The 13,626-nt window shown below is 32.5% G+C and overlaps 1 protein-coding gene across 2 annotated transcripts in view; it reads left to right on the forward strand.

The window, feature by feature from the left end:
* The window catches only part of Pxn (Peroxidasin), a 425,335-nt gene that overhangs the window by 99,672 nt on the left and 312,037 nt on the right, over positions 1-13,626 (forward strand). For both annotated transcript variants that reach the window (XM_068351797.1, XM_068351798.1), the window contains exons 5-9: positions 701-772; positions 1,239-1,405; positions 2,791-2,905; positions 5,349-5,734; positions 10,157-10,311. In XM_068351797.1, the coding sequence (XP_068207898.1) occupies positions 1,279-1,405; positions 2,791-2,905; positions 5,349-5,734; positions 10,157-10,311 (783 nt within the window). In that variant the 5' untranslated portion in view covers positions 701-772; positions 1,239-1,278. The remainder of the gene's footprint in view (positions 1-700; positions 773-1,238; positions 1,406-2,790; positions 2,906-5,348; positions 5,735-10,156; positions 10,312-13,626) is intronic.

The following is a 13,626-nucleotide window of genomic DNA, read 5'->3' on the forward strand; positions in this document are numbered from 1 at the left end:
AACTTCGTTGCGAAGATTATATTGTGATAGGCGGGTATTTGTATGTCTGTCTGTGTATTTGTGATTCCCATAACTCAAAAACTATTTGACCGAATTCCATGAAAATTGGTGGGATGATTGACCATGATGCAAGGATAATTTGATTGCATTTTGGGAGTGATTGGGTCAAAAGTCAGGGCTAAGGTCACGAAAAGGGGAAAAACCTCTATTTGCCATATGTTGCCAATTTGTATCTGATTTGCATGAAACTAGTGCCAAAAGGTGCATAATTAAACTGGTAATCATGTGGTATACAGCATGATGTTGTAGACTCAATATAACCTTTTTTTTAGTACAGAAACATGATACTATTCCTGGGACTTTACCTAATTTTATTTTGGCAATAGTGCCCGGTACAATGGCTTTTCCCTCATAAGATATTTTAGTTGTCAATAAAGCAGAGCAAGTTCTGGTATCATCGGTAGAATGGGGCATATCCCAATTTTGATCAGTCATGATGCGAAAAATATAGGCAGGAGAGCACGACAGCTAAGGTTTCATGAGTCCAGTATTTTTGATTGATTTCTTATGTATTAAACATGGTCCTCTGGAGCGACGAATTCTTCTTACGGCCACAAAAATAGTGTTTTTTTTTTCATTTAATGATTTACTTATTATATTTTATTCTCAACTCTACCTTTAAGTCTATCTCTCTTGGTAGGTTTCTCCACAATAACCGCTTGCAGAGAGTGCCGAAAGGAGCCTTCAAGAATCTTCATTCTCTGAGGAGGCTGTAAGTACATTTTGAGGAAAACCAAATATAGTCTATTACCTTGAATTTCCTCATTCATTTGAGGTTTTTAAAAGACTGTTAATATTTGACCAAAGAAAAGTATATTTTACTGAGTATATATATATATATATATATATATATATATATATATATATATATATATATATATATATATATATATATATATATATATATATATATATATATATATATATATATATATATATATATATATATATATATATATATATATATATATATATATATATATATATATATATATATATATATATATATATATATATATATATATATATATTATGGACTTTCAAAGATTTCTGAAAGTTTTGCATACCATTAAACAGTTAGTTTTATGTGTAGTTAGCTTACAAATATTGAATTTCGGTATTTGAAATTGTTGTTTGAATATCGCATATGAACTGATAGAATGACGGTGATTCAACAGCCGTTTGGATTCCAATGCTCTTGTCTGCGACTGCCAACTGATGTGGCTGGCTCAGATGGTCAAGGAGAAACAGCATCGAACTCAAGTAGCTGCCACTTGTCAGTTCCCTGTTCCTCTTCAAGGGAAAAGTCTCACATCACTGACTGACTCAGAATTTCAATGTAGAGGTAAGATTTTGTTTAAATAATTTTCCCGTAGATATTACCATTAAGATGAACATTGGAGAATTGAGTATCTTCTCAAGGCATTGACGTGAAAATAAACACTGATTTCTAGTTTTATTTTATATAAATTAGGAGAGGGTTTGACAGTTTTGTCACCTTTCAACTGCCAAGACAGTGGCAATTTATATCACGTGAATGAATGGTGAATGCTTATTAGGGTTGAAGTAATATGGGGCGTGTTAATAGATAGATGGATACAAAGAAATTGCCGTTTATGCAATTGAAAGCTTTCCATTTCATACAAAGAAAGCTTCGAATACAAATCAACTGTAAACCTATTTTTATGGAAAACTAGTTTGAGAAATCTAACCAGTTTCGTATATAGATCATGTAGAATGTTTTCTGAGTAGAGGGTTGTGTTACTCAAACATAGAGATTATCGCAACAATGTTTACTAATATTATAAACACCAAGAACTCAACAATGCCAATCTGGAAATCATTACTTTATATGTTCAAAGTATATCTGAGAGGATGGGCGAATACATTTTATTCGCCATATTTGTTTTTTTCTGAAAAAATATTTTTACCATCACTAATGAAATTCTCATTGTAAAGTATAGTGGAAAAAAAAGTATGCCATACCCGGAATTTGCACAATTATATTATTAAAGCCTTAAAATGAGAAAAGAAAGAAATAGATCATTATATAAGGTAAAGTGATTTATATTGATTTAATTCGATACTAGGTAATATTTAGAATGTCAATCGTATTATTTAAAGCCTGATTCTAACTGCATTGACTGACTCAATATCATGAGACTTAAAATTCAAATGATCGAAGGTTAATCTTTCCACTTCATCATTTATATTTAAGACAAACGTACAAAGCCGTTTTATTATTTTAGTCTATATTTTGGCGGATTTATTTATTGACCAATTTCAAATTCAGGAAGAGAAAATTTAACTTTTCATTAACTAAAGATATTCTATTTCTGAATTATGATAATTTTTGTTGACCAAGTGTCGATCTGCTTTTACTGTCGAAATTCGAAATCTTAGAACATTGTAATATCCTTATTCTTAAAATAGTTTTATCTCATATTGTTTGTATAGTTATTTGAATGTAATTTGAAAGAAAATTTCACTCTGGGGAGATAATGTCCATACATTCTTTAAGGCAAATATCGAAGGTGTTAAAAAACCTACCTTTAGTCATAAAAGACTTTTTTGTAGACGTTGTGCATGACCTTGCCATCGTTCTTGGCTTTGTCATTTGTATGTAAAACATTAATTTGGTATTTTTTCCCATATTTGTATAAGCTATCTTACAGATGATCAAGAAAATATAAGTTCTCCCTAAATTATTTCCTGTTCTTTTTATTCCAGGAACTCCTCTCATCACAGAAGGTCCAACAGATGTAGACGTAAGGTTTGGAGGAACAGCCTATTTTACCTGCAAGGTGGAGGGTGACCCACAGCCAGAGGTTGTCTGGCTTCACAAGTAAGATAATTTTTATTAGTGTTTTGTATGTTGTTGTTTTGAGATACTCCATATCTTATTCCTTGTTAAAGAATATGTTCTGTTGTTAAATTCTTATATTAATTTCGAATAGAAATTTGATGAATACATACGTTCAAGCACATACAGACAGACACACATATACACGCACACAAAAACACACACACACACACACACACACACACACACATACACATATATATATATATATATATATATATATATATATATATATATATATATATATATATATATATATATATATATATATATACTGTACATACCTTTCAGAAATTTAGTCACTTTGGAAATACCATATCCAATAATGAATTATATCCTCTCCAAGATTCGAATTTATGACCAAGAATCGGTAGAGAATTAGACAGTCACCTCATCCATTAGCCTATCAAGAAAAATATTTGCTGAAGGTAATGAGTAACAACATACCGCCCGGAAACCAGAAAATCTCTGGTTGCTCTTTTTTTTATATATAAAATTAGAGATTATTAATTTGATTTCTTGTGCCATAATTATTGCAGCTTCTCAGTACCAGTCAGTAGTAGTTTAAGTCTTCCTCTCGAACAGGTTGGCTGTCAATAAACTTTGAGAGCTTACAACTTTAAATTTTAGTATGAATAAGAATGTTGTTATTATTATTATTATTATTATTATTATTATTATTATTATTATTATTATTATTAGCCAAATTACAGCCCTATTTGGAAAAACAGGATGCTATAAGCCTAGAGCTCCATAAGGAAAACAGCCCAGTGAGGGAAGGAAATAAGGAAGTTAATAAATTATACAGTAATTGAGAAGTAATGAATAAACAATATAAGATATTTTAAGATCAGTAAAAACGTTAAAATAGATGCTATATATAGTATAAGCTATGAAGAGAGAATTATGTCAACATCTCCATAATAACATTTTATGCAAGTTTGACCTTCTGATGTTTCATTGATTCAACTGTAAGATTAGGAAGTTCATTCTACAATCTGGTCACAGCTGGAATAAAATTACTAGAACACTGCAATGATTTTATGATATAGAAGGCAAGACTGCTGTACTACTGTACGTACAAGATGGTAAATTCTTTAAACATCTGAATACAAAAGATGGTTAGAATTATGCCAGAGATAATATCAATATGAGGAATAATGAATTTAATAGACTACAAGCTTTTGTTCAACCACATTACTTACAGATACATTTTCATATATGGGCTTTGGTAATGACACTAGTAATGTACCTCAAGTAAATTTTTTTTTATTTACATCCACCTCCAGCTTTATGAAGCATACATGTTGTATCTGTCTCAATAGTTTTTGCTTTAAAAATTCTTGTGTATTTGCTAAATGCTTGTTTGCAAAATCATTAGAGCTAAATTTGTTACTACTACATGTTTTGAAAGATTTTCCCTAAAAATGCATTTTTATTTATGGGTATAAATGTGTATTGTTATTATGAGTGAACATCATGGATACGTTTGTATAGCTAATTACTTTAGTCGTTCAAACACAGATTTCTTTTCAAATACAATTATTTTCAACTGTGCAACAAGGAGGTCTAAAAACGAACAATGCAATCTAGTGCACTGGTTTCACTAACGCGAGTGTTGGCTAACGCTTTTATTGCTGCTACCTTTCAGTTGATTACTGAATATCTTGTATCTCAGGAAGTAATGTGTTAATTTTCATCTTTGCAATTGTTATCTCTATAGGGGTAGTTACTGCCAGTGGACCTTAATCGCAGCACTGTCGATATTACACAAAGGTCTTTTTAGTATCCTTTTGGTCCTCAGTTGCTCTCGCTTTTTAGCCCTTTGTTATATATTCGTTCTCGCTTCCTGTCTTTTATCTCTCTGTTCAGCCTCTTGACTTTTCTTTCGTACTGCAATTGCAGTGTTGTCGCTCTGTTGCACAGAGGTGCTGAGTGGATTCCGGGATCCCAGTGTTGGGCCTTCTGGTCCAAATTATTCTGAAATCCAATCACAAGCTAACAAAAATATGCATGGGGAAGGTATATGTCACCTATCATTTTTACTTGATTATCATCTATCACTGCCTTTAAATTTGAGAAATTCGATATAGCTTATGTGCGTTTGAAATAAAGAAATATTTCAAAACATAGCGCTCTGATATCATTAGCCCGTTGTCGGCATTGGCCTCTTTGGGCGTCTTTGTAGCATCCATTTGATCCCTTGGCCTTGATTCACCCACTTCCGTCCTCGCTTTCTTTCTTCGTTCCACCTTGATGTCTAACCTCTTAACGCTTACATTATACTGCAACTGTTGGGTTTTCCCCCAGTTTCACATGGGAGCTGAATGGCCTCCCAGGCACCATTGACAGGCTATGCAGGTCAAATTTGATAAATCAAGCCAATCCAATCCTATAGCTTTATTTTCTATTTTATATTTTACAGCAATGAAGTCATTGACGAAAAGGACAGGTACAGCATTCTCACAGATGGAACTCTTATGATTGAGAATACGCAAGGCGATGATGTTGGCTTCTATGAATGCATGGCCTCCAATCCTATGGGGGAAGTACGTTCCAGGAAAGCCAAGATGGCACCAGAGGACGAAGAAATTGTTGTGAGGGACGAAGAAATTGTTGTGAGGGATGAAGAAAATCCAAGAATTGTAATAACTGATGAAATAGAGGACGTCAGGGAAGAAGAAACTGTGTTTCATGAACCAGAACCGGAGATTGAAACAAGACCACAAGTAGATGAACCAAGGATCATTGTTCCAAGGGTCCCTGTTGAGGAAACTGCAGAAGTGGAGAGAGAAAGAGCACAAGAAGAAGGTGAACAACCTAATAGGCTAGCGAGTAAATTTTATGACTGTCTAATTCTAGAAAAAAAAAATACAATGAAAATTCTCATCCACAACATGTTACTAATAATTATAACTCAATGCTTTGAAAATGTACGAAAAAAAAAATTGTATCGATTATATAGAATTGGTTGGTGTGAAGTTACTTTAGTTATTGCAGCATTGCTGATAGATTTCAATTGTCTTCATTATTAAACTTCGGAGCTGCTAATTTACTTGAAGCTACAAGTTACACGAACCTTAGTCATATTAAGAATGACATATTGAATGTTTTCGTGAATGTTATCTCAGCAAACCTTGCTTAGCTCACAACATACCGTTGTGCTGTAAAATTTATTGCTTTCGGATGACCCTTTGAAGTATTACTTGAAGTATTACTTGAATCATTTTTTTTTCAGGACTTGTATCCCATTTATCACAAATTTTCCACTTGTTGAGATTTATATACTTTTTACATGAACCGGGATTCTCAACTAAATATTTTACATCTCTCTCTCTCTCTCTCTCTCTCTCTCTCTCTCTCTCTCTCTCTCTCTCTCTCTCTCTCTCTCTCTCTCTCTCATAAAAGGGAGAAGAAAAATATCTATTTTTAAGTAATAAATTTTTTATATTTTCCTTTCTATCTTGATAATCATCGCAGTATAATTTTATCGGTAATTATAAACGTTTTTTATGGCAGCGCTTTTCTTTAATATAGTAGATGAAATTTTGGTGACCCTTTTTCCCCCTGTGCTCCCATACTCTTGCAACCATGTGCAGTCAGTGTAAAAAACTAATGCAACAAATTGTAATATTCATCGGCCGTAGTTCGTTGTGGGGTTGCCAGTTAGTATATTTTATTCCAATTATTGTTATCCTATCTATGTGATAATAAGCATCAGCGATTAACTGTAGAACCACAAAGGGCATTTCCATAGTGAATGGTCAATGTTAGTTCAAGAATAATGTTTATTGAAAGAAAAGAAAAAAAAATGCCCGTAGAAACATGTGCGCCTCTCAATGTGTGATATGAGTTGTAGCAGGAACCACCGAGTGCATGACCATTGGACTAATTTAGCATCTGATTAAATGAAACATAAATTCTAAATCCAATTTATATGCACGTTTTATTAAATTTTACAAAATCTAATACTCGAGCTATGCCAGTGTGCCGAAATCGCCTCCCCCCACACACAGATATATATATATATATATATATATATATATATATATATATATATATATATATATATATATATATATATATGCGCGTAAAAATGACTAACGTGATGTTTAGTTGCATAAGAACTACATGTAAAATGAAGATAGGAAACCAGACAGAACTTAAGCTTATCTTTCCTATTTTCATTTTCCCTGTGGTTCTTTTGCATATATATATATATATATATATATATATATATATATATATATATATATATATATATATATATATATATATATATATATATGTATATATATATATATATATATATATATATATATATATATATATATATTATGAAATAGATTATGAAATGAATATCTTTACGTAAGATTCAACTAAATGTTTTTAACGTATTTCTACTAAACAAGTTTATAGATTGTGGTAAACCAAGCACGTATTTATAAAACGTATTTATGAAACGTAATCAATGGAAAACCATGTTTAGGCTACAACCATCTAGATATTCAAACAACTCAATTAATTAGATAACAAGCTAGAAAATATATTATCTTGATTAATGAAATAGGCTTAACCATTTATTTAAACACTCATGTAACTTGGATTTCGTTTTTCACACCAACTTGTGTCTTATTTATGTTTCATTTAATTAGATGCTATACTTCTTTGTTCTTTATCAAAAGAAATCATAATAACTTCGATATGACGGTATAAAAATAATTAGTTTACAAATCACATTATCCCTTGCATATGCAACATATGCGCTGAGAGCCTACTGCCATCAAGGGGGAAAGTTGATTTCACTTTGCCGATGTTTCTACAAAGATTTTTCTTTTTTTTTTTCTTTATAAACAATTTTTGCAACTAACATTGACCATTCACCAATAAAAATGTCTTCTGTGGTTCTACAGTTAATCACTGATAGATATCACCATATAAAAAGGATGACAATACTTGGAATAATATATACTAACTGGCAATTCCACCAGAAACTTTGCGTCAAAACGTTTTCCTCTACAAGATCACTGTGTTCGTCCGGAGGCTGCCACTATGGCTGATGCTCGGGGCCTCTTAGTCATATCCCCTGCCTTAGTAGGCACTGACTGGCGATGAGGATATTAGGGAGAATTCACCCACTAGTAGGCCATGGCTGGTAATTCAATCGTTGGGCAAATAGTTACGTTTGTATCCTTGGTCGATACCGAAGGCAAAGCTAAAGTAGAGTCGGTTCATAAATGGGAATATTAGAATGACCAACCCACCCATCTTCTCTGTTGAATTAGGTGCATTTACGGTTAATTGTATATAACATTACGAAGATTTTACCCATTATATTTTACTGATACTTGCATGGTTTTATGCATCTTCGCTAAAATAATTGATAATACAGTATGATATTAAATATTTGTCTCAACGTTGCTTGAAATATACATAGGTAATGTTGGTCATTCTGTGTTGAACGAAAAACTCAAAATTGTTTCGTTTCTATAGTTTGAATTAATTACTATTCTTTGAAATGATTACTATTACATTTTTTTTTTCTTATTCTTATAGATATCATAGATTTGTTACTTGTGCATTATATGTGTGGGTTATTTTGTTTGATAGAGCTTTTAATGTAAGAAAATAAATTATGTTTTAAGATAAGTATTGTAATTGTCAGTTAGTGAATTTAGAACGAAATCTGCTGAGATTTGTTGCATCAGTTTTGACGCTGACTGTACTATTAAGATATGGTCTATTGGTAATAATCGTTTACAAATTGAGTAATTTTTTAAATACATTATTTATGAACTTGAGGCTATACAAGTATTTTGATAAAAGAACTATTTTGCTGCATCCATAATATTAATTGAGCTTAGTAACACCAACATTATCAGGTATATCGTATCTGACATTTTGTATATAGCTTCTAGTGCTACACATGGTAAGTAGCCTCGTATATCGAATTGAAAAACTGCGTTAGGATATATATGAAAAGGATAGAGAAATTTAGCTTCATATCTTTCATTGTGCTACTGTCACGATCCAATGATTCTTTAAACCCCCCCCCCCCACCCCTGATTTCCTTACAAGGAGAGGAGTAAATAAACTTTTGATCGTGATAGTATTTATTATTATACTGTAGGTATCTTGTTCTTGTAAAATTAATCTACATTCACTATATATATATTATTTTTTTTCTATAACTTTGCTACAACTAATGCTTTATAAACCTTTATTGTTGTTAATTTATATGAAATTGTACTCTTTCTACCTTTTGAATTCAAAATGATATATTTGATAAATACCTAGCGGGATGCTAAAGACCCTTTTGTTTGCTAATTCTTGTTTTAAGATAATGGTAGATAATGAGTCAGAGAACAGGCTCTGTCCATGTAGTAACTTCTGATTATTATCTTACATCTAAACCCCATTCATTATGAAAATATTTGCAGCCTTTCCTCGAATGTGTCACCCGTTGAGCACTGCCCATTATCATTTCTTTCCCAATCTTCTCTCTCTGGCATTCTACTGTCAAATAATTCTTTTGTTTATTATGTCATCGTTTTACTAAGTCTTACTCAACTCTTCTAATTAGGGTTTTGCATTATAGATGTGAGGAAAAGTGATTTTTTTATGTAATTCGGGAATGATTTCTCTTGATATCTGAAAGAGCTCTGAATCACAATGCGAGGTTTGAGTCTGGAACATTGTTGTTTTTCAGAGATATTCCTGACTTCATTATTTGTATATTGTATACTTTTACCTAAAACTTCCATTAAAAACGAGTGTGATAATAATAGTAATAATAATAATGATGATGATGATGATGATGATGATAATAATAATGGTATTATTATTATTATTATTATTATTATTATTATTATTATTATTAATGAAGCATAAAATTTTTGGTAATTTTCTTTCTAAAGACTACTGAGGGTTTTGAGTGGTTTTGCGTTAGGAAATACAGTTTTATTAAATGATATTCATTGATGATTGTTTCTTAAGGACTGTCCGTAAGAGGAATATTATTTTTTTTTTCCAAATGTTTATAGCTAGGATTAAAAATTATTAGCCTCAAATACTCATTGTAACTCATTATTATTATTATTATTATTATTATTATTATTATTATTATTATTAGTAATATTATTATTATTATTATTATTATTATTATTATTTTTATTATTATTATTATTATTATTATTATTATTATTATTAATCTTCTCTATGTTTATGTCGTAGGACCAACAAAACCTCGTTTATTACGATTACCATCGGATGTTAATGTGACTGAGGGTTCTCCTGTTGAAATAGACTGCGAAGCTATTGGGACTCCAAAGCCTCATATTACGTGGACTAAAGGTGGTGAATTTGTGGTTGAAGGGCCCCGAATACAGGTTAGTTTTAATCGTTTATTTTGCTAATATGAAAAATATATATTATTTTTTTGTGAAATGATAGGAGAGAGTCAGAGCTATAAAATAATCTCTTTTTCTTCCAAGTTACACTTACTCTAATTGTTATGAGATTCATTTACTCTTTAATCTATAACCTTTAACAAACCAAAACTTTGAAATTAAGACTGCTTTAGCAGTTTGGCCTAAAAGGTGGACATTTCTAAAAGGCGAAATTATTTATAAATAGAAATCTTATAATGGAAAACGCCAACATCATTTACTTGGGGTAATTGACATAACACTTCGTGGGCTTAAGATGGATAAAATACACACTTTGTGTACAGTACTCACATATTTATTGTCCCTTCACTGTGTTACAGATGATACATATTACTTTTGCGCATTCTTCGTTCTTTTTGAAAACCTGGACAGCTCGTTCGGCTAGGCCATTTGACTAAGAATAATAAGGGGCACTTAGTGTGTGACAGATTTTATTAGAATCCATAAATAATTTGAAATCCTTAGAGTTAAAGCAGGGCCCATTGTCTGATACTAGCTCTTCGGGTAGACCAAATCTACAATAGGTTTTCCGTAATAATTCTACAGTTTTAGATGAGATTAAGTGCTTGAAAGCTTGGACATCTAGAAACTTCGATTTGGAGTCAATAATAATGAGAAAATAAAGACCATCTAAGAGGCCACGCCAGTCCACAAGGAGCCTCTGCCATACAGAATGAGTCGCTGACCAACTAGATGGTTTAACACCTTTAGGACTACTATTAGTGAACCACTCAGCACAAGATTTAGTGACCTGGTTAAGGTCTATATCAAAATTAGGCCAAAACACCACAGCTCGTGCAAGTGACCTTATAGCACTAGTACCTGTATGACCATTATGGAGTTGCTTCATAACAATGGCTCGATCCACTTCTGGAACAACTAATCTATTACGATATAACAACAATTCATTGTGTAAAGACAGTTCCCGCTGTATTTTCATATATGGTTCACTTGTGGATTAATGCCTGTAAGTTTCCTGGGAACACAAATCTTACAAAGTCCTTAACTTGGGATAAAACAGAATCTTTGAGTGTGGCTTCCTTCAGTGCTTCCGCAGGAAGTTCATCAAATTCATTCACCATACTAATGAGTTTACAATTTCATTTGGTACCTGAAATCTAACTGTGCTGTCCTCAATAGGCAATCCTGATAAGAATCTGCTATAGTATTCTTATTACAGGGAATTTGTTCAATTGTGTAATAATAAAAAAAAAAAAATAGAACAGAAGAACAGCCCATCTTATCAATCTGGCATTTGCCATTTTAATTACAGGTTTACTGGGGTTGGAGATATGATTTAGAGGACGATGGTCAATCCTCAACAGAAAATGTCTCCCAATCAAATATTTAGCAAACTTATTTAAAGCAAAAAGAATACCCAGCCCTTCTCTGTCGATTTGAGCATAATTCATTTCAGTGTGTGTCAACTCTCTACTTTATAGTTGACACAGAGTTGTTCCCATGTTGTCGAAGGAGAACAGCACTCAGTTAATGAATGATAACATGAATTAATACCTAGAAATGACTTGAGTTTAGTGACAGTGTGAGGGATTGGAACAACAAGTATAGTTTCAACTTTTTTTTTTCATATGGCTCATATTGCTCTCTACAGATCTTAAAACCTAAGTACTTGGCAGAAGTTACTCTGAACACAGATTTCTTCACATTCAGTTGAATGTTGGCATCACGCAAAGTATGAAGAAAATCTCTTTCACGATTCTCATGTTCAGCTTGTGAGTCTCCACATATAATAATATCAAGATATGGATAAACAAGATCAAAAGAAGCTAATAATTGGGATGAACTTCAGGAGCAGAATGGATGCCAAATGGCAACCATAAATATCTATATAAACCCAAATGTGTGTTAATTACCACGTATTTAGGGTATTCTGGAGAAACTTCCATTTGTAAATAAGCATTTTTGAGATCAAGTCTGGTATAATACTTACGTCCAGACACATTTTAAATCAATTCTGACATGTTAGGTATTGGGAATTTAGACCCATGAAGAATTTCATTTACCTTGCAAAAGTCCCCACAAACCCTAAGGGAACCATCTTGCTTCCTGATAGTAACAATTGTCGAGGCATAATCTGAAAATTATATCTTTTCTATGATATTATTTTCTAGCTCTTGCAGCTCATTTTCAACCTCACTGCGTAACATCAGTGGCACTGTGCGAGCCCTCTGAATAACAGCAACATGACCACCTTTAGGATACAATGTTGCTTGCCAGTTCTTAAAAGGTTTCAAACTATCTGCATCATAGTTTTCTACAAAATCTTCTACAAATAGATGGACATTAATTATATGGCATTTATTCATTAAATTCCAACCAACCAAATTATTTGGGGAATCTGACCAAACAACTATGAATTCAACATCTGAATGATTTTGCAGTTTATATTGGAAATTTGCAACTTTGACCTTCCCAAATACTTTAATTGGTACTTGATTGTAACCCTGCAATTTAGTCCTACAGTTCAATACTGTACGCTTTAACTTCTCAAAATCCTCATATTTCATTGTGGAAGTAGATGAATCTGTGTCAATTTCAAATGAAAATGGATTGTGATTCAATTGAAAAAGTAACAATATAAGGGTGAACAGAAGTTTTGTTTTACTATATAATTTAAATCAAGTGATTCTTCATCATCGGATCCCTCTTCTTGGACCATAACTTCATGAGTCTTCTTCAAATGAGTTATCGTCATTTGCGGCGCTCTTGTTTCCCTCTTGGTAGGTGATGACGCTTGGCCACTGGACACCCTGTCATAGGAGTTGCTCTTCACCTTGCGCTTGCACACTGATGCTACATGGCCAGGCTTACCACATTTGGAACAAGTAGCATTTCTCAGCCGACAGTCCCATTCTGAATGGTTCATCTTGCCACAAACCTTACATTTTTCTCTTCGTAGCCTATTAACTCTTTGAACCTCCTGCTCCCGATATGCTGCTTCTAGATTTGATAAGGCTGCCACTGTATTTGTGGGGTAATTGAAATCCAATAACTTGGCTGTGAAATATGGTTCACTCCGGGCAGCAAGGAACAATTTGTATTTGAGAAACTCTTCCTTGTTTCCAAAGTCACACAGTTTGGCCAAATTATCCAAATTTTTTTAAGAATAAATTATTCTTTTCTTCTTTCAATTTATTGCAGTCTTAAAATTCAGCCAAATGTTTGACAGTTGTCTTAGGTTTGTACAGTTTCTTCAGGATAGTTTTCACTTTGGTCAGGGAGAGGGAGCAATCA

Source organism: Palaemon carinicauda, chromosome 28 (genome assembly GCF_036898095.1).
Source record: "Palaemon carinicauda isolate YSFRI2023 chromosome 28, ASM3689809v2, whole genome shotgun sequence".
NCBI classification, from domain to species: domain Eukaryota; kingdom Metazoa; phylum Arthropoda; class Malacostraca; order Decapoda; family Palaemonidae; genus Palaemon; species Palaemon carinicauda.